General features: G+C 44.3%; 1 protein-coding gene across 3 annotated transcripts in view; it reads left to right on the top strand.

Annotated features, from left to right (window-relative positions):
* LTK (leukocyte receptor tyrosine kinase) overlaps nt 1–22,682 on the top strand; it is a 334,656-nt gene that overhangs the window by 204,159 nt on the left and 107,815 nt on the right. For 2 of the 3 annotated variants that reach the window (XM_068254290.1, XM_068254288.1), the window contains 3 exons: nt 3,249–3,388; nt 15,498–15,635; nt 21,257–21,397. In XM_068254290.1, coding sequence (XP_068110391.1) covers nt 3,249–3,388; nt 15,498–15,635; nt 21,257–21,397 — 419 coding nt within the window. The remainder of the gene's footprint in view (nt 1–3,248; nt 3,389–15,497; nt 15,636–21,256; nt 21,398–22,682) is intronic. The other variant, XM_068254289.1, reaches the window with a different exon arrangement.

Below are 22,682 nucleotides of genomic sequence, written 5' to 3'. Positions count from 1 at the left end.
CTTGAAGAGGAGCTTGGAGGCAAACTTCAAGAGGGTCCTGGGCAATGGCAGTGATATGAACTAATGATACTAGACAAGGAGCAGTGTGGTTTGAATGATAAAACTACATCTTCTGCTTCTGAATTCTCATTGATATGAATGATGAGGGGGGAGTGGTAAGAAATGTGACATGGGCGTGTCTTAACCCTCCTGGCGGTTAATTTTTTTTGCCAAAATGGCAAAAATCCTTTTTTTTTTAATTTTTTTTTTTGTGTTTCATGTAAAGCTACCAGAGTGGTAGCTACATGAAACACCACTAGAGGGCGCATGTGTCCCTCTAGTGCGATCGTCGCCGGCATCAATAGCAAACAGGGGAACGCGTATATAACGCGCTCCCCTGTTTGGCTTCTCCTGTCGCCATGGCGACGATCGGAATGACGTCATGGACGTCAGCCGACGTCCTGACGTCAGACACCTCCGATCCAGCCCATAGCGCTGCCCGGAACTCATTGGTCCGGGCAGCGCAGGGCTCTGGTGGGGGGGGGCCCCTCTTGCGCCGCTGCGTACGGGCGATCGCCGCAGAGCGGCGGCGATCAAGCTGTACGCGCGGCTAGCAAAGTGCTAGCTGCGCGTACAGCATTTTAAATGGAGCAAATCGCTCCATCAGGGGCTGAGATATCTTCCTGCGCGGCATAGCCCGAGCTCAGCTCGGGCTTACCGCCAGGAAGGTTAAAGTGTCCATCTTTCTTATCTCAAAATGTTGGGAGGTATGCTTTTTGTGTCCTCCTCAGACATACTGCTGCTGGCTGAGTCTCTCATCTAGTTTGCTGCCTTGCTCCCTTCTGTGTACAAGTGTGGCCACAGTGTGAATACGGCCATGCTCGTACACGGGCGGGGAGCGTGGCCTTCAGAACACATCTGACAAGCCCTTGTCCAATATGTTTGGAGGGGTCCTGCACAGCAGCGGGGGATCAGGACCATCCAGAAGCATCTGCAACACCCAGAAACTCCAGGATTCCTTCAAAGTGCACTAAGCACCTGTTTACCAACATACTCTGGCGTATAAGACTACTTTTTAACCCTTGAAAATCATCTAAAAAGTCAGGGGTCGTCTTATTCGCCGGGTGTCATTGATGCCGGGTGATATGCCCTATCCTGTTACCGACTCTACAGGCAGAAAAGAAGGTAAATAGGATACAAGGGTGGACCAGACTGGTGAAAGAGGCGTATTTTATGGGCACAGTGCAATCTATTCTTCCATATCGCTCTGATAAACATGTAGACAAGGAGAACTGACCAATCCACTTAGGGAGAGGGAGAGTTGACCAATCCAACCAGTCGAACGGCCTATACACTGTTATATACTGGGTACCACATACAGTACAGCACCAGTATATGCAGTGTTCTCCCCATAATTTTTTTCCAGCTGGGTGGCATGAAAAAGTAGCTGGGTGGTTTGAAAAAGTAGCCAGGTGGGGAGAGATGAGAGAATGCAGGACTGGCGCTTCTCTGCTTAATTCTGCTTACAACATAGTAGGAGGTGAGCCGATAACAGCCGGGTGCTTACCAAAACTAGCCGGGTGGAGCACCCGGCTAAAAGGGCGTGAAGAGAACACTGATCTGTTCATACATAGCACCAGTATATGATGCTTTTTTAATTTTTATTTGGTGTGCGTTGGAAGAGGGGTAGTCTTATACAGCGAGTATATCCCAAACTCTATATTTTAACTGGAAAAGTTGGGGGTCGTCTTATATGCCGGAATATACGTATCAAATATACTTTCCTGTAGGGAGGTTTGTAATTAGAGTGTGCCGTGAGAGGGAGGCACTACTTACCTTTGGGGCTGCTCCCTAGCCCCCTGTCGTTATGCTGACATCCATCTTCTCTGGGGAAACCTGCAGATGCTGCATATTTAAGCTCCCATCTGTGTTGGGCACTCTCGGCCACATAATGCAGCACTCGACACCTGGTACTTCGAACTTGCAGCTGCAGGTCCCCCAGAGAAGATGGATGCCAGCATGAGGACAAGGGGCTAGAGAGCAGCCCCTTAAATGATGCCTGCCAGGTCCCGCCCACCCCCTCTACAGCACATTCCATTTACAGACCTCCCTTAGGGGAGATTCATTTCATGTACTTCGGTACATGAGAGCTCCATACACTTTAAAGCAATGGCGAGAGAAGATGAAAAGGACATACAGGCAGTTGGCATTGTTTAAAAGGAAATAGTATGGCAACTTCCACATCCTGCTGATTGCTTTAGCTACTAAAGGTTAAACAAAACAAAAAAAATAACTAAACATCCCCTTTTAGAAATGAAGTATGTCCACCAAGAGGAGAACTTGGCCCTTAGGAACTAACTGTACTCTACCATTGACCCACAGTAACATTGCTGCATTTGTATAGGAGAATAAAGCGCCTTTTGCTAATTTCCAAATAATATGGTTTCCAACTTTATTGTATGCAGAGCTGACATCTCAGTAAGTTCTTTGTCAATCATCATGTGACAGCGCTGCTAGTTGTATAACCTCCCTGGCGGTAAGCCCGAGCTGAGCTCGGGCTATGCCGCACAGGGGGAGATCTCAGCCCCTGGTGGGGCGATTTCTGTGCTGTAAATTGCTGTGCGCGCAGCCAGCACTTTGCTAGCCGCGCGCACAGCTTGATCGCCGCCGCTCTGCGGCGATCGGCCGCACGCAGCGGCTGAAGAGGGCCCCCCCCGCCAGAGCCCTGCGCTGCCCGGATCAATGAGTTCCGGGCAGCGCTATGGGCTGGATCGGGTGAGCCTGACGTCAGGACGTCGGCTGACGTCCATGACGTCATCCCGATCGTCGCCATGGCGACAGGAGAAGCCAAACAGGGGAACGCGTTATATACGCGTTCCCCTGTTTGCTATAGATGCCGGCGACGATCGGACTAGAGGGCCACATGCGCCCTCTAGTGGTGTTTCATGAAGCTACCGCTCTGGTAGCTTTACATGAAACAAAAAAAATAAATAAAAAAAAAAAAGGATTTTTTTAATAAGGAAAAAAAAAATTAACCGCCAAGGAGGATAATGAGGGTAGCAGCAGTATGGAAATCCATTTCCTACGGCTTTGTTCAGCACAATGAGAACTGCCTGCAGCCACCTTGCTGTCCGGAGCTGTGACAAGCCTTACATTGTCGGATATATACATCCCTTGTTCTGCCTGACATACTATGCTGCTTTGTTGCCAAATAGCTTAGAGTGGGCTTGCTAACAATGTGTGATTTTGTACTCTGCTCTGAACAACAGGTCTCCCTGGAAGATGCTGACCACTGAAATTGGCCGGATGGATAATCCATTTGAAATCTCCCTGGATTATGCGCTGTGTTATCCAAAAACAGAGACTTTCATAGTTATTGCCTCTCTGCATCTCAGGAACTGCTTTGGTAGTAAGTTGATTGCAGATTTTTTTCTATCTGTTTAATATTTAGGCAAAATTGATTGTAATAAAGGGATGAAATTCAGAGTGTTCAAAATCTACAAAAACGATGCCACAGCACGGATAACTGACATATAAAAAAATAACTTTTATTATTCATACATATAAAACACACCTACAAACCCCCATAATAAAATGCCCTCTAATAGGGTACTACCAGTGAGAGTCCCACAGTGCGCACTGTAATATTGAAAAAGGCGAACATAATCGCCTAAACACCTGGTCTGAGGCCTCTGATGAAAATCATCCATGCAAATATGTCCATCAAAAGAAGTATATCGATATATATCAGTAAAATACTGGTTATATATCAATGAAAAATGATGATGATCCAGAACTTTCAAAAGTCCTTGTACTATTTGCCTATTCTGCTATAATGCACAAATCACCATATAAACGGCCTTAGCTGGTGTAGGATTCATCAAGACTTCTTGAGAAAACCGGCGTGTCCGGTGACACGTGTGACAGCCCCACACTGCACGCTTGGGATGTGCTGCTACAGTGCCTGAACAGTGGGACCGTGATGACTTTCACACCGACTGGGGCTGCATCTACCTTATTAAGGCAGCCGAGAGTACAACATGGAGCTCTGATAACCGCAAGGTGAGACGTCGCCAGAGCGGTGAAGCAAGGTCTGTTTATAATTTACTGGAAGCATCCAGCGATTCCACTGCGAAAGGGTGGCAAATATGGTAAGACCGTTCTAATTGTTTTTTGGCTCTGTTATACTCATGGCTTTACACAAAAAGGCACAGTTGGCAGGATATGGACAATAATTCATGAATCCTACACCAGCTAAAGCCGTTTATATGGTGATTTGTGCATTATAGCAGAATAGGCACATAGTACATGGACTTTTTCAAGTTCTGGATCATCATCATTTTTCGTTGATATTCAACCAGTATTTTACTGATATATATCGATATACTTCGTTTGATGGACATATTTGCATGGATGATTTTCATCAGAGGCCTCAGACCAGGTGTTTAGGTGATTATGTTCACCTTTTTTACAATATTACATTGCACACTGTGGGACTCTCACTGGTAGTACCCTATTAGCGGGCATTTAATTATGGGGGTTTGGAGGTGTGTTTTATATGTATGAATAATAAAAGTTATTTTTTATATGTCAGTTATCCGTGCTGTGGCATTGTTTTTGTAGATTTTGAACCCTGAATTTCATCCCTTTATTACAATCAATTTTGCTTAGACTATGGGTTTTTGATCAATATACCAATATGTATTTATGTTTAATATCTAGGATTCACTGTAAGGGCCCATTCACACTTAGATGATTAGCGTGCATTTACCACTAATCGCCGGTGATCACGGGCGCTTTTTAAAATGCTAGCGCAATGTTAACTATATGGCAGTGATCTCACTGCTGCGATCGGCAGTGATTCGCGATTATCACTAAATGCAAAATGTGCTACGTGCAGCATTTTTTTGCGTTTTTTGAGTGATTGTGATTCCAATGTATTTCAATTGCTAATTGCGAAAATGTCCAGTGATATATACTCGTTAATCTCATAAAAATCGTCTGCATAAAATGCTAGTGCTAATTGCTAGCGATTTGCGATTTCAAGTGTGAACGGAGCCTTAAGGTGGCCACACACCATACTATTAAATGTTCCAATCAGGGATGAGCTCCAGATGAAATCCAAATTGGTTTCATTCTGATTTCATCCAGATATTTAGTGCAGCTGAGTGGGTGGGCGGGGTTAAACTTACCCAGCAGCTGTCACGTGACTACTACGCCTCCTCCTTCAACCCGGAAGGAGGGAGCAGTGGTAGTCACGTGACCGCAAATTGGAACGCAGCATGAGACGCGATGGGTTAAAGAAGACAGCTGCTGGGTAAGTTTAACCACCCCCCACCCCCCCTCGCCCACCCACTCAGCTGCACTAATTATCTGGCTGAAATCCGAATGAAACCCATTCGGATTTCATCCGGAGCTCATGCCTGGTTCCAATTTTAAACCAATTTGATAAATATGATCGGTTGTCCCATAAAATCGGAAGCCTTTTGGTATTTGATAGAGAAGTCTGATCAAATTTCCAGAGTTTTTTTCCGATTTTTTTGAGATTGGACAGTTTGGAAAATTCAAACCAATTTTATCAAGAATTGTATATAACTATTCAGTTCATTATTCTTGATTTTTCAAACCAACCAATGTTTTAGGAGTTTACGATATTTTATCCCAAAATTGCGGCAATCTCGAAAATGTGTGTGTGGTACCTCGAAGAGTCTGATCGAAATTTCCAATCAATCGGAAAATTGGATCAAAATTCTCAAATCGAATCAAAGTTAAAAAAAAAAATGTATGGTGTGGGGCCACCTTTAAGCTACGTACAGACATGCGATAACGATCGTTCGTAAGCAACGACGAACGATCAATTAAGGAGAGAAATGAAAAGGTCGTTAGTAAAGAGGTGTTGAAAGTGGGAAACGATCAGATCGTTTCCGAACGAACGATGCGGAAGTGACGAACGTATGATGCAGCGCATCTAGTATGCTAAACGTTATTCAGATCAATGAACCCGGAACGAACGTCATTGTTAATGGCCAGTAGGAAAGAGGAAGTTGCGTACAGAGATATATATATATATATATATATATATATATATATATATATATATATATATATATACACACAGGGAGAGAGAGATATAGATAGATCTATCTCTATCTATGTCAACATATATCTATATATCTCTATACATCTATCTACATCTATATATACATATATATATATCTATATACATATATCTATATACATATATCTATATACATCTCTCTGTCTCTCTTTCTCTGTCTGCGCATGTACGGTACTTAACGAACGATCGTTTTTGTAACGATCAGCATACACACGTACTTTTGCTAACGATCGTCGTTACAAAAAATCCGCCAGGACGGATTTCCAGTTTGCAACGACTTCAGTCGCTGATCGTTACCCTTAACGATCGTTAGCGGTTATTTTGTAACGATCGTCGTTATAAACGATCGTTAGTCGTTCGTTACCAACGACTTTAGTCGCATGTCTGTATGCCCCTTTAGACTGTACTAAAGGGCTAACTGTGAGCCAAAATGTGACACATTCACATTTTTACAAATGTTCATATTTTAATAACACAACCAAACATCTCTTCTGAATGGATTCATACAATTGACAATCAGTATGTTTATCCAACACACAGTAAAACTAAAATAAGTAATGTAAATTAAAAGATATGTTAATCAGGATAAATATAATTAAATGAACAATACTAACTTCATTTTTTTGTGACGGCATGATTGCTATTGTAAATTTTATAAACCGCCATATCTGATAAATTAGGTAGGTGTACTGGGTATCATTACGTTAATCAATATTGTATTTAAAAATCAATACCATAATCCATAATAATTACGATACATGTAATACATACCAAATAAAATATATGAATAACAGGTTCCAAATAAATACATGCATGTAATAAATTAGAACATTACATAAATAATAAATATAATTAAGAATACATTAATGATGTATAAGATTTAGTAAAAGCAGACCACCTATACATAAATTCCAAAATATGTGTCCTGCCATTAATCATCAGAAAGGGAAACGTTTATATTTCAACCTCCATTACTTTAATGTCATATCTTATTCAACTATCTTCAGGTCCATGGAAACGTTACACTCAATAGTCAGTAAATCACTAACCTCCTCAAAATCCGGACTGAAATCATTATTGTAATAGAAAACACCTGGCTTGCCATTAATATAATCCAAAAAACAACAAAACATAGGTTTTGCATCATGCATCAGTAGTGTCTGAATCACACACCTAAAACAAGCAGACAGCAAATGTCGTCAAACTTAAAGTGGGTTGAAACTCCATATAAAAAAAATATGAACTGATGGCTAATAAGAAGTATCACCTACCTATCCAACTCTGGATAGTTATCAGCAGCTGAATACAAGGAAATTTGAACATTTGCCAAGGTTTCCATTTACACTTCTTCTTTCTGAAGCTGAAGTTAATGTCACTCCCCCCCCCCCCTTTTTTTTCCAGTAGAGAATAGAGATCACCTTTTTGCCTTCCCACCTCCCTGAAGTAGCCCCTCCCCCCACACACACACACTGTGTAGACACCGCCAAGGTGACAGGCATAAGTCACAGGTGTCAACTCCAGTCCTTGGGGTCCAAATGCATGATTGTGTTGAAGGTGGACTGATAAATAGAGAAATGTGTTTCTCTTGTTGAACTACACCTTTCCTGATTTGGTCCCCCTCAATTAATTTGAGCCGTGCCAAAAATGTTTGAGGAACTCGGCCCTTGAGGATTGGAGATTGACATCCCTGCCTCTAGGAGCTGGCAAGCTGGTATAGCAAGTGAGAGAAACTGTGACTGATAACATCTAAAGGTGGCCACTAACGGTCCAATTTCTAGCGAAAAATAGTTTGAGCAATCAGAAATTCTGATCGGATTGGTTGTAAATAATCTCAGTTGATGGGCACAATTGATTCTGAATGATTATTAAAATAGTTGTTCCGATTTGATTTTTGTCAAACCAAAATTTGGATTTTCTTACTGGTTGTGATAGATAGGAAGCAAAGAATGGGTGGTTGATGGTGTAGTGAACGATTTTTCTTCTGATCAGAATTTCTAATCGCTCTAATGATTTGTCACTAGAAATTGGACTGTTAATGGCCACCTTTAGTCTGCAGTAACAGGGGCAGGTTCTTTCCTCCTCCACAGGGGCATAACCAGTGCTGGGCCGAAATTACGCATTAGCGTAATTACGCATCGTAATTCACTACAAATGCACCGTAAGCGTTACGTGTAAGGTTACGGTATTACGCGTAATTCATTACGCGTAGACCGTGGGGTTACGTTTTACGCGTAACAAATTACGCGTAAGACAGTAAACTCCCATTGAAATTACACAGTCTGCCGTAATCGCGTAATATTACGCTCCCGTATAATATAAAAAAGCCGCCGACTTTAAGGGTTAATAGCAAAGCCCCCTTAAGTGCTAAGAGTCTCAAATTTGGAGAATATATTAAGGAGATCAGAAGGAATAAGAGGAAAATTTTTTTTTCAAAAAGACCTTATAGTTTTTGAGAAAATCGATGTTAAAGTTTCAAAGGAAAAATATATACATTTAAAAACCCGCCGACTTTAACGGTTAATAGCAAAGCCTGCTTAAAATTTAGGAACACCAAATTCACAGGGTATATTAAGGGGATCAGTGGGAATAAGAGGAAAAAATGTTTTTCAAAAAGACCTTATAGTTTTTGAGAAAATCGATTTTTAAGTTTCAAGGGCGAAAATGTCTTTTAAATGCGGAAAATGTCAGGTTTTTTTGCACAGGTAACAATAGTGTTTTATTTTCATAGATTCCCCCAAGTGGGAAGAGTTTTACTTACTTCGTTCTGAGTGTGGGAAATATAAAAAAAAAATGACGTGGGGTCCCCCCTCCCAGACCTCTTTAACCCCTTGTCCCCCATGCAGACTGGGATAGCCAGAATGCGGAGCACCGGCCGCGTGGGGCTCCGCACCCTGACTATACCAGCCCGCATGGTCCATGGATTGGGGGGTCTCGGAAGGGGAGGGGCAGCCAAGCTTTCCCCTCCCCCTCCGAGCCCTTGTCCAATCCAAGGACAAGGGGCTCTTCTCCACCTCCGATGGGCGGTGGAGGTGGAGGCCGCGATTTCCTGGGGAGGGGTTCATGGTGGCATCTGGGAGTCCCCTTTAAAAAGGGGTCCCCCAGATGCCCACCCCCCTCACAGGAGAAATGAGTATAGAGGTACTTGTACCCCTTACCCATTTCCTTTAAGAGTTAAAAGTAAATAAACACACAAACACATAGAAAAAGTATTTTAATTGAACAAAAAACATAACCACGAAAAAAGTCCTTTAATATTCTTAATTAACCATTAATACTTACCTGTCCCTTTAAAAGCCAGTTCCCACGCAATATCCTCGGAAATATACTAATCAGTTACAATGTAACAAAGTTATTACAATGTAACAACTTTGTTACTTTGTAACACCACCGCACCCGACGTCACTCGCCGCTCACCCGCCGGCCGCCGCATACACGCTAGTCCCCGCCGGCTCCCGCCGTCCACTCCGCCCACACCTGTCACCCATATACATGCTGGCACCCATGGGTGCCAGCATGTATATAGGTGACATGTGGGAGAGGCGGGGAGGGCAGCGGAGCCGGCGGGGACTTAGCGTCCCTTCACCCGACAGAGCTCTGAGCTATATTAGCTCAGAGCTCTCGAAAGCATCTTTGTATTTGGGCTCCAAGGAGCCCCATTGGTCCTTAGCAGACCAATGGGGTTCCTTCAAATCAGAAGGAACCCCATTGGTCTGCTAAGGACCAATGGGGCTCCTTGGAGCCCAAATACAAAGATGCTTTCGAGAGCTCTGAGCTAATATAGCTCAAAGCTCTGTCGGGTGAAGGGACGCTAAGTCCCCGCCGGCTCCGCTGCCCTCCCCGCCTCTCCCACATGTCACCTATATACATGCTGGCACCCATGGGTGCCAGCATGTATATGGGTGACAGGTGTGGGCGGAGTGGACGGCGGGAGCCGGCGGGGACTAGCGTGTATGCGGCAGCCGGCGGGTGAGCGGCGAGTGACGTCGGGTGCGGTGGTGTTACAAAGTAACAAAGTTGTTACATTGTAATAACTTTGTTACATTGTAACTGATTAGTATATTTCCGAGGATATTGCGTGGGAACTGGCTTTTAAAGGGACAGGTAAGTATTAATGGTTAATTAAGAATAATAAAGGACTTTTTTCGTGGTTATGTTTTTTGTTCAATTAAAATACTTTTTCTATGTGTTTGTGTGTTTATTTACTTTTAACTCTTAAAGGAAATGGGTAAGGGGTACAAGTACCTCTATACTCATTTCTCCTGGGAGGGGGGTGGGCATCTGGGGGACCCCTTTTTAAAGGGGACTCCCAGATGCCACCATGAACCCCTCCCCAGGAAATCGCGGCCTCCACCTCCACCGCCCATCGGAGGTGGAGAAGAGCCCCTTGTCCTTGGATTGGACAAGGGCTCGGAGGGGGAGGGGAAAGCTTGGCTGCCCCTCCCCTTCCGAGACCCCCAATCCATGGACCATGCGGGCTGGTATAGTCAGGGTGCGGAGCCCCACGCGGCCGGTGCTCCGCATTCTGGCTATCCCAGTCTGCATGGGGGACAAGGGGTTAAAGAGGTCTGGGAGGGGGGACCCCACGTCGTTTTTTTTTTATATTTCCCACACTCAGAACGAAGTAAGTAAAACTCTTCCCACTTGGGGGAATCTATGAAAATAAAACACTATTGTTACCTGTGCAAAAAAAACTGACATTTTCCGCATTTAAAAGACATTTTCGCCCTTGAAACTTAAAAATCGATTTTCTCAAAAACTATAAGGTCTTTTTGAAAAAAAAATTTTTCCTCTTATTCCCACTGATCCCCTTAATATACCCTGTGAATTTGGTGTTCCTAAATTTTAAGCAGGCTTTGCTATTAACCGTTAAAGTCGGCGGGTTTTTAAATGTATATATTTTTCCTTTGAAACTTTAACATCGATTTTCTCAAAAACTATAAGGTCTTTTTGAAAAAAAAATGTTTCCTCTTAGGGCTCGTTTCCACTATCGCGAATCTGCATGCGTCCAACGCATGCAGATTCGCACATGTAATGCAAGTGGATGGGCCTGTTTCCACTGTAGCGTTGTTGAGGTGCGTTTTTTTCAGCGGTAAAAAAACGCACAAAAGAGCCAACGAATTCGCCTGCGAGTGGAATGCATGCGAATCGCCGCTAATGTATTTAATAGGAAATTCGCATGCGGCTATGGTATGCGAATTTTCATGCGAATTCGCATGCGAATTTGCATAGGTACCAATGTAATTCAAACAGGCAGTGACATGGTTAATTTCGCATATACCCTCACCTATGCGAATTCGCATGCGAATTCGCGGCAAAAAACGCGCAAAAATTCGCATCCGCATGCTAATTCATGGAATTTCAACAGCGGTGGAATCCAGGCGATTCTGCACCGCAATAGTGGAAACGAGCCCTTATTCCTTCTGATCTCCTTAATATATTCTCCAAATTTGAGGCTCTTAGCACTTAAGGGGGCTTTGCTATTAACCCTTAAAGTCGGCGGCTACCTAACATTGATCCATGCGTCAACTTTTCCGCTTGGCAGCATGACCTTACGCATTAATTGCTAGTAGGATTTTACGCGTAAGCCTATAACGTAATAACCTGAATTACGGTATACTTACGCGTAATTGCGTAAGTGCTATGCGTAATTACAGACATGTACCGAAATTGAATGTCTATGACGTAAGCGTAATTTCGTAACGCGTAATAGCGTAAAATTACGCGTAATGATCCGTAAGCGTAGCTTTCTCCATTACGACCAGCACTGGGCATAACTAGAGGGGAGCAGCCCGGAAGTTTGGGAGGGGGCAACTAATAACCTTCCCGTCCTCTGATACAGGGGCTCATCCCTCAGATCAGGTGTTTTTGTGGCTACACTTGTTCTGGGTGTGGAGATCCTGATGACCGCACTTGTTTTATGACCCTTGTGAGATGGGCCCCCAGGCTGTGAGGGTCACCAAGAAGAGTTAAAGGAAGAGTTGTGAACATAAAGGGGCACCATCAAAGTTTTGCTAGGGGGGGGGGGGGCATGAATTGTAGTTAATCCCCTATCCCTCTGTGCACCTATTTTTATCTTATTAGCACAGTAATTAAAACTTCAGTCAGCAGAGCTATGAGTGGGGTGCATCCAGTGATGTCACATAGTTCTCTCCCTTTCACTCTGATGCTGAACGGTAGACACCAGGGCCGGAGCTACCATAGGAAAAAATGGGCAATTGCCCCATGGCCCCAGAGCCTCTAGGGGCCCCCAAGTTGTCCCTCCCCATCTTAACTGTTAATCCCCAAGGACTCTGCAGAGTTAAATTGGGAAGTGATTGGGGGAGGGTCAGCAGTCAACTCAGGGGCCCAGGAGGGAAGTTTGGCGGCAACATAGGGCCTCTAATGACGCTTTTTGGTCGGGGGTGTCTGTTGGGGGCCCCCAGGCTAATTTTAGCCTAGGGCCCAGTTGTTTCTTGAACCGTCTCTGGTAGACACAGAGCACTTCACAGGAGCCAAATAATATGGCTGAATGCTACTGCATATAGAAGGGAGAGAACAATGCATGTTCTGCTCCATGGACATCAGCTCAGTAATCTCGCAAGACTTGGTCAATTCTCTTGGTCATTCTTAGACTCCTTCTGTAAGAAAAAAAAGACTCCCACAATGCCTTGCAAACAAAAGTTTTCTTTCTTAAAACAGAAAGAATTTGCGATAATTCAGGTTGGAGTGAGCTTGAGATGTCTCCCAGTGCATCACTGCTGAATATATGCAAATTAACCATTGTTGCCCTTAGAAGCTAAACACACCTCCAGATCCGCTGGAATGCAATGATGTGTCACCTTGTTAATTTGTACAGAGCTATAATAATCCAACATGCATACAGACTGTTTCGGGTTGTTTGATCCTCATCAGTGCATGGCATGGATTAATTTGGCTCTATGGAGTAGGGCTTGTAACACCGAGAGGTACAGACTAACCAGCAGGCTCATGGTGACCCAGAACTCATTGGAGTGTGTAAGGGGCCACAATGCCTTGCAAACTGAAAGCTTCTTCTAACTCGGATTCAGCACTAAGGAGAGATAAAGAGAGTTGACAGATAAACAAGGTGGTGACTAAAGGCAATAAACATTTTTTTAAATGCTTGACATTTTAAATATTTTTTGGGGTGTTTACATAGCTTTTTAAGTATTTATAGAGTTTCATCACTCTTTAAGTCCAACATCTCATCTGCATGCTCGTTCAGGGTCTATGGCTACAAGTATTAAGCCCAGTACACACATCACGCAATTTGACGGGTCAATTTGATCATTTCCAACTGGTCAAATCAGCTCCAAATCAATAATGCAATCAACTTTCCATTAACTACTATGGAAAATGTATTGCGTTATCAATTAGGAGTTGATCAGACTGGTTGGAAATGATCGAATTAACCCATTGATCTGATGGGAAATTACGTGGCGTGTACTGGGCTTTAGAGGCAGAGGATCAGCAGGACAAACAGGCAATGTGCATTGCTTAAAAGGGAATAAATATGTCAGCCTCCATATCCCTCTCAGGTTAGTTGTCCTTTAAGCTAGATCAGTGGTGCCCAACCTTTTTTGGCCCGAGGGCCGAACTTTAAATCAAGAAAAATCTCGAGGGCCAGAACACATGCATACAAATTTTCGATGTAAAACTTTAAACGTTTTTCTAGTAACAGTTAACATGGTGTTGGAAATGGAAAGAAAACGACAATATAAGAATTGTTGTACTCACCATTTGATGCACATTTTCTTAATGAGAAGTTTGCGGCTGTTTTTCAGAAACCAATTTCTGGATATTTGGCTCCAAATTTGTAACATTTATTCTTAATACAGAATGAAGATGATCATCTGTGATGCGTGAACGTGAGCCAGTTTCTGTGTGGGGCTGCCCGCTCTGTGTGGGGCTGAGGGGGCTGTCTGCTCTGTGTAGGGCTGAGGGGGCTGTCAGCTCTGTGTGGGGCTGAGGGGGCTGCCCTGTCTGTGTGGGGCTGAGTGGGCTGCCCTGTCTGTGTGGGGCTGAGGAGGCTGCCCTGTCTGTGTGGGGCTGAGGAGGCTGCCCTGTCTGTGTGGGGCTGAGGAGGCTGCCCTGTCTGTGTGGGGCTGAGGAGGCTGCCCTGTCTGTGTGGGGCTGAGGAGGCTGCCCTGTCTGTGTGGGGCTGAGGAGGCTGCCCTGTCTGTGTGGGGCTGAGGAGGCTGCCCTGTCTGTGTGGGGCTGAGGAGGCTGCCCTGTCTGTGTGGGGCTGAGGAGGCTGCCCTGTCTGTGTGGGGCTGAGGGGGCTGCCCTGTCTGTGTGGGGCTGAGTGGGCTGCCCTGTCTGTGTGGGGCTGAAGAGGCTGCCCTGTCTGTGTGGGGCTGAGGAGGCTGCCCTGTCTGTGTGGGGCTGAGGAGGCTGCCCTGTCTGTGTGGGGCTGAGGGGGCTGCCCTGTCTGTGTGGGGCTGAGTGGGCTGCCCTGTCTGTGTGGGGCTGAAGAGGCTGCCCTGTCTGTGTGGGGCTGAGGAGGCTGCCCTGTCTGTGTGGGGCTGAGGAGGCTGCCCTGTCTGTGTGGGGCTGAGGAGGCTGCCCTGTCTGTGTGGGGCTGAGGAGGCTGCCCTGTCTGTGTGGGGCTGAGGAGGCTGCCCTGTCTGTGTGGGGCTGAGGAGGCTGCCCTGTCTGTGTGGGGCTGAGGAGGCTGCCCTGTCTGTGTGGGGCTGAGGGGGCTGCCCTGTCTGTGTGGGGCTGAGGGGGCTGCCCTGTCTGTGTAGGGCTGAGGGGGCTGCCCTGTCTGTGTGGGGCTGAGGGGGCTGCCCTGTCTGTGTAGGGCTGAGGGGGCTGCCCTGTCTGTGTGGGGCTGAGTGGGCTGCCCTGTCTGTGTGGGGCTGAGGAGGCTGCCCTGTGTGTGTGGGGCTGAGTGGGCTGCCCGAGGAGGAGAGGATCGGGTGGGTATTGCGTAGTAAAGTATCGGCGTAGTCCCGCGAATACTTGAGAATGTGCTGGTATTCAGCCCCGGGTAGCGCTGGGATAGTTAGAAAGCCTCGCTCATTGGTTAGTGCAGGAACCTTCCTCCAATAGGAATCAGCCGATACTTTACTACGCAATACCACCCGATCCTCTACCCCTCCTCAGTCTCCCCCTCCGCAGGACACCGCCGCGCGGGCCACAGAAACTGGCCTCGCGGGCCACAAATGGCCCGCGGGCCGTAGGTTGGGCACAGCTGAGCTAGATAATGAAACACATAGTCAAAACATTAACAGTATCATTAACAGAAGGTTGACACTGAGATTGTAGTAGTTTGATCAAAATATGGACCATCCCCGTGTTTTTAGGTAAGGTTGACCTCTAAAAAATAAAATCTCAAATGTTTTTCTTTTCTTCTCTTTAATGATAAAAATGTTTAAGAAGGAATACCGTATTTCTTTAGGTGATGGTGAAGTGGATGTATTTTCCTGCCCATGGGAATCCTCTTTCCTTTGTAAGAATGGGGAATGTATTGGCCGCATGAAGGTGTGTGACTTTCAGACGGACTGCCCAGGAGGAGATGATGAAGGTGCAGTTTGTGGTGAGTACCTTCCTTCCTCCTACTGCATAGCCTATGTAGACTTTTTTTTTGTTAATCTTGACCTTGAAAACGTTCCACATTCTGAAACTGGAAATTCAGTATTTTTTGTTTTGACTTAAACGAGGATGAATTAGGATCATTACTGTCTGTTTTCCACTTAGAGACCACTCCTTTTGCTACCTTTGTGGGTGAGTGTGGACAAGTCCATTCTATCTGAAAGCAATGAACTATAGCTTTTAGGTATAAATTATATAATGTGAATGTTTCAGAGCTATGATATTCCTTGATAGTAGTGCTTATTGACCCTTCCCACCTTACAAAAACCCCTAATACAACCTGAAATGAAAACACGGACTATTTATTTATTTAAGTATTTATATAGTGCCGACTTATTTAGCAGTGCTGTACAGAATATACTGTCTTGTCACTAACTGTCCCTCAGAGGGGCTCACAATCTAGTCCCTATCATAGTCTTATGTCTATGTATGTATGGTGTAGTGTATGTATCATAGTCTAGGGCCAATTTTTAGGGGGAAGCCAATGAACTTATCTGTATGTTTTTGGTATGTGGGAAGAATCCAGACTGCCCAGAGGAAACCCACACAGACATGGGGAGAACATACAAACTCCGTGCAGATGTTGACTTGGCTGGGATTCAAACCGGGGACCCAGCGTCGCAAGGCGAGAGCGCTAACTACTATGCCACCGTGCTGCTCTAAGGACTACTTGGCATTTGGATTTAATAAGGCCAAAGCAGCCCTTTGTTTATTAACCAAATACAACTCTTTAAAGTGGACTTGACCTCTTGCACAGGACAGAAGGAAAACAGAGAGAAATGCACCCTGTATGTATTTAAAGAGTTTAGCCTGTTTAATTCCTCCTCATTTGTGTCTAATCCCAAATTGTAATTTGATCACTCCCCTGTGTCACATGACTGCCATGGCAGAGATGGCAGATGAGCTCATTTGAAAGTACAGGAGGAGGTTAACAATAGGTCTGCTTCCATGAATCAGGAAGTAGAAACACTGCAGATGTATTTTAGGATTTGTATCAGCTGTAACAAAGAAATGTTTTTTGTTTAAAGGTTACTATGCTGTTGTGTATATTTTAGAGCAGAGAGGAAATTCTGAGTTCAGGTCCGCTTTAAAACACAGTAAATTAACAGACAATTTCAGAGAGTTGAGGAAAGGGCCCCGGAGGCTCCAAGAGAGCACCGCACCGTAACCTGGCATGCAGCCTTCCTTGTGACCGGTCCCCCGCCGCATTCGCGTTCTGCATGCCCCACATAATCACCACTTGCCGATGAAACTGTAACTTGTGGGATTTGCACCGGAGGCAAATCCTCCCAAAACATGCCACCAACCTCCAGAGCCCTTACCCCTCCGGCTGCAATGACAAAACATTTGACAGAAAAACAAAAAACCACAGGGAGGGAGGGAGCTTTCCACCTCAAGATTGCTTTCCTAATTAGAGCCCGCCCCTTCCTTTTATCCCTTCTCCCAAGCCCACCTCTCAGCTCAACCCTCTTTACCCCGGAAGCTGTCCTCATCCCACCCAAACCAGTGCTGGGCCGAAATTACGCATGAGCGTAATTACGCATCGTAATTCAATGTAAATTTACGCGTAAGCATTACGCGTAACTTACGGTCTTACGCGTAATTATTTACGCGTAAGACCGTAAGTGGTATCGTAATTACACTGTCTACCGTAATTGCTAGGCATGCGTAATTTTACGAACACTTACGCGTAATTTTACGCGTAATTACTAACGTAAAATCTCCCATTTTCTAAGAGTAGCCAATCAGTCAACATCCTAAGCAACCAATAGTATCTTCTCCCGCCCTTCAGTATAAGCGTACGTTTTGACGCATACGAATGATATGTACGCAATAACTGTCACATTGACGGCTATTGCGTACATATCGTCCGCATGCGTAAAAAAATACGCATTAATGGGTATTACGGCACTACGCGTAACATTGTAGTGTAAGCGCCTTCATTACGGTATCCTTACGCGTAATTGCGTAAGTTTACGCGTAATTACAGTGATGTACCGTAGATAATTTCCTACGCCGTAACCGTAATTGCGTAATGCGTAATAGCGTAAAATTGCGCGTAATGATCCGTAAGCGTAGATTTTTCCATTACGACCAGCACTGACCCAAACCCTTAACCCCTTGGTTGCCAGTGCCGGCTACCCTATCATGTGGGGAACTTCTGCAGCTCCCTGCCCTCACACTCCAGGCCCTTGCTTTCTCAAGCGGAAGTTCACATCAGATATATTCTCATCCTAAATTCAAAGGCTATGACATTGGAAAACAGATCCGAAGAGGAACATCCACTAGACATTGAACATTGTTATTATATATATAAATATATATATATATATATATATATATATATATATACACACAGTGGAACCTCGGTTTGCGAGCATAATTCATTCCGGAAACATACTTGTAATCCAAAACACTCTTATATCAAAGCAAATTTCCCCATAAGAATTGATGGAACCCCAGTTGATTCATTCCACAATCCAAAAACAGTTATAGTAAAATAGTATAAAATAAAAATGTAAACAAGACTTTCACTATAACTAACAGAATCATTGCCATGTGTCGGCTCGCCACACATTTTTTTTTGTGTGGCTTTAACAAGGAACTTACCCAATGACAGTTACTGTACTTCTGAGAATTGCATGGAAATGTGACTTTGCACAGTCTCTAAACTCAGATCAAGTACAATTAGTACAATCCTGCAGCTCCAAAGGGAGAAGAACTATTAGCTTAGGCCAAGTTCACATTTGCGTTTTTTTACAGAACCGGACATACGGATCCGGCCATCTGGATCTGATGAAAACGGTCATTACAGCCAGTATGTTGTAAAACGTCCGTTTTCATTGGTTCCTATATGCTGCAAAACCTTCTGTTTCCGCTCCGCTGAGCGAAAAGGTCTGGAAAATGGGGTCCTGCTGCATTTTTGGTCCACTCAGCGGCATGGACCACGGAACCGTATAACCGTACAGGTTCCGTTGACAAACGCTAATGTGAACTGGGCCTTAGTTGTGATGAGGTGACCCATGTATAAATGAAATAAACAAAGTTACTCTCAATCCAAGGTTATATATATATATATATATATATATATATATATATATATATATATATATATATATATATATATGTGTGTGTGTTACTGCCAGAACCCTAGGTCTGGCCACTTCGGGTTCTGGCCGGTCAAAACTAAAAGTGTCCATCTCACTGGGGCCAATGTCAGAAATGATGAAGATTGTGAGAGAAATGAAGTCGGCTCCCCGGCACTGGCTCCACCCGCTGCCCCCTCCTATTCAGCTCTGGCAGGGGACACACGCATTCCGCCCAGAGTTGTTTGTAGCAGCGGGGAAGCAGGGCGGGAAGGGTGCAGACATTGCTTCTGAAACGAACAGCAGGAATCCTTGCTTCCTTGGCGCTACAAATGATTCTGGGGGCCATGCGTGTGTCCCCGGCTGCCAGAGCTGAATAGGAGCGGGCAGCGGGTGGAACCAGTGCCGAGAAGCCAGCTTCATTTTTCTCACATTGCCGCCGAATCCGGAGATCTTCATTAACCACTTTACCCCTGGCGGTACAAAAAACCAGGGACGGAGAAATCCGTACCTTCCGCGCTACCGCTGCTGTCCGCGCCCCCGCCGCTAGTGCGCGCGCTCCCGCCGCTCGTGCACACTGCCGCCCGCTCGCCCGGAGATCAATGAACGGGAAAATCCATTCCCTTTCGTTGATCTAAGCCACCGCAATGATCTGCTGCTTCTTTGAGAAACAGCGCGATCATTGTGATTCTCCCAGCCTCCTACTGCTTCCTGTAAGTGTCCTTCCGGACGCTTACAGGTCGCCTGTAAACAGACTCACTGTGGCCATCTTGTGTCCAAATAGTAAACTACACCCTAAAGCATTTTACACATACAAATACATTGTTTTACACAATATATTAACTCATTACCTCCCACACTCCCCAATTATTCTTTTTTTGTAATTAAAAAAACAATAAAAAAAAAACATAAATAGTTACCTTAGGGACTGAACTTTTTAAATATTTATGTCAAGAGGGTATAACACTGTTACTTTATAAACTACGGTCTTGTAATTAGGGATGGACGCAAAACTGAAAAAACTGCACCTTTATTTCCAAATAAAATATTGGCGCCAAACATTGTGATAGGGACATAATTTAAACGGTTTTATAACCGGGTTAACATGGGTTTTAATTACAGTAGCATGCATTATTTAAAAACTATAATGGCCGAAAACTGAAAAATAATATTTTTTTCCCACATTTTTTCCTATTTTCCCATTAAAACACATTTAGAATAAAATAATTCTTGGCATAATGTTCCACCTAAAGAAAGCCTAATTGGTGGCAAAAAAAAAACAAGATATAGTTCATTTCATTGCGATAAGTAATAATAAAGTTATAGCCAAATTAATGGACGGAGCGCTGAAAGGTGAAAATTGCTCTGGTGTTCAAGGGGTAAAACCCCTCAGTGGTGAAGTGGTTAATTTCTGATATTGGCCACAGTGAGACGGCCACTTCTAGTGTTGACCGGCATAACCTGAAGTGGCCAGACTTTGGGTTCTGGCCGTAACGGCATTGGAGGGGGAAGGATTCTGTGTGAGAGTAGGGTTAGGTTTAGCTTTAGTAAAATATCGGTAAATGTAAAATGTTCCTAATAGTCTACTATCAGCTATATCCCGGAGCCTAAATTTCCTGATGCCTTTATATCACATACACCCTCAGCCTGGTTATTCACCATTAGGGATAGTTAGTCAAACACCAGTAATTCTCTCTTGCATGCAAATTTAATGTTAGTTGTTTGCAATTTGGAATTCGGCAAATCAAATCTGACAGGAGGTGTGTTCAACTGGCCAAATTCCAAACCGCGTACAGTCTGTATTAAATGTGTAATCAAGTCGGAATTATTTGCGTCTCATTGACCATTAGTGATGAGTAGAAATTACGCCCATACATAATTACGCATCGTAATACGCAATTACACATCGTAATTGTAATGTGACATGTTGGGGGGAATAGTGTAATTAATTTTGTAGGTAATTGTTACCATTCGTAATCAAGCATTAATTTACGCGTAATTTCGTGCCGACTTTGGCAGTGAATAGCAAAGCCTCCATACATGCTACTGACACCAAAATTGCTACATATGTTAAGAAGAATCGTACAAGTTACAAAAAGATTTGTTCAAAAAGACCTTAAAGTTTTTAAATACAAAAATACAAAAAGAAATGGTTTTTAAACTCCTTTTTCTGCGTTTAAAAAACATTTTTCTTTTGCAAATTTAAAATCAATTTTCTCAAAAACTATAAGGTCTTTTTTATAAAGGGCAATTAGACAGCGGTTTCGCCGTCTAACAGCCTCCGAGCGGCGATCGCCCCTGGGAGACTGAAGGCAGAGCGGCGCGCACAATCTCCTGCAAAAGCCAGCCCCAGGACTTTACGCCAATTGGTGTTAACTGAGCTAGTTAAATATTCATGTGTTCCCTAGGTAGCTCTCTCTCGACATCCTGTGTTTTTGGGAGAATGGAAGCTTTAATACCCTTTGTGTTGTCCTTTCAGAAGAAATCCTTCCTCTAGGGGCGCACTGCACCTTTGAAGGAGGCACCTGCGGCTGGACAGCCAGTACTACAGCCGGCAGCTCGTGGACACACACTGATTCTGTGCAGCTAATTCACAAAGACCACTTAGGACTCACAGAAGGTATGAGATATGCATAAATGTAGCTTGTGTCTCCAAATCATTAATCCGGCATAAGCACTATTAAGCATAGTAGTAGATAAGTAGTAGCAGATTTGCATATGATTTGCATCTAAATTGAATGCGAAGTGTGCAGAAAATCTATTTAGGTGCTTCACACTGAGCTGGTGGTCATTTCAGATGCAGCTTTAGTGGTATTTGCTGGCGTTCTCCTTGCTGTTCAACCAAATGTAAGTTACACGTTTTTTTTGCTTAGCTGCTCCCAAGGTTTTAAATTTAGGTTAGGTCACTTGCCCGAAGGTTTGCCTCACCGTGGCGCAAGTGTCTAGTATAATATACTTTGCATGCAAACCATATTGGAAGCTAAAGTTCCTCCTAGTTTAATAAATGTTAGCACTTGTCTTGGATGCAGGGCGTGCATTTTTCAGTCTGGCAGAGGCGGTGTATGCCTGTGCAATTAACCATTCAATTGCAACATGTGTTTAGGGATGCACAGCCTTTCCCCCCACCTTTCCTAACTATTAAGCATGCCCGGAAGCAAAGCAGTACAATGGGCATAGACCATGCTAGGAGAAAATGGCCCATATGTAATTACGTTTTTCACCTGAGTTCTCTCCTAGGAGATCATTTTTATGTTTTCTTTAAAATAACTGTTCATAACTTTGCAATTGAAAAAAAGTACCAAAAATAGGTGGAAAAATACTGTCAAAAGTATTTCGAGTATTTTATTGCTTACTGGTGGCTTAAAGGGCACTTTATTAACGAGTTGTGAAAATATCACCAAGGAGAAAAATCAGGAGAAAAAGTGAATTGCATATACGCCAATGGACCTTTTTCAAGTCACTTACTAAGGGCTAGTTCAGACGGACGTTTGGAGGCGTCGCGTTCGTTGGCGTCGTGGCGGCAATGCGTTTGGGGTTTCAGCAGCGTTCGCATTGCGTTCGGATGCGGTCGTGTTTTTTCTTCCCCTAGGGGGACATTACCCGTCGCGGTTAACCGCCCCTGGAAGCAACATGTAGCTTCCAGGGGCTCCTTGATCGCCAGTGAAAATCGGGACCCGAACGCCGCGTTCGTGGAAACGCGCGTAAAAGCTTGGTACAAACGCTCCCATTCACTTGAATGGGAGCGTTTAACGCCAAGCCCCGAACGCTGGCAGTAAACGCTCTGCAAGCGTCTGTCTGAACCAGCCCTTATTCTCTAACATGTTTTCCTGAGGCCGCATTCACAGTTGGACGTTGCATTTAATGCGACGTTAAAGTCGCAACGTGTCATCGTTAAGAGGTAACGC

The sequence above is a fragment of the Hyperolius riggenbachi genome, chromosome 9, assembly GCF_040937935.1.
Source record: "Hyperolius riggenbachi isolate aHypRig1 chromosome 9, aHypRig1.pri, whole genome shotgun sequence".
In the NCBI taxonomy this organism is placed as follows: Eukaryota; Metazoa; Chordata; class Amphibia; order Anura; family Hyperoliidae; genus Hyperolius; species Hyperolius riggenbachi.
Note: the sequence above shows the minus strand (reverse complement) of the source record. Positions and strands in the feature narration are given on the sequence as shown.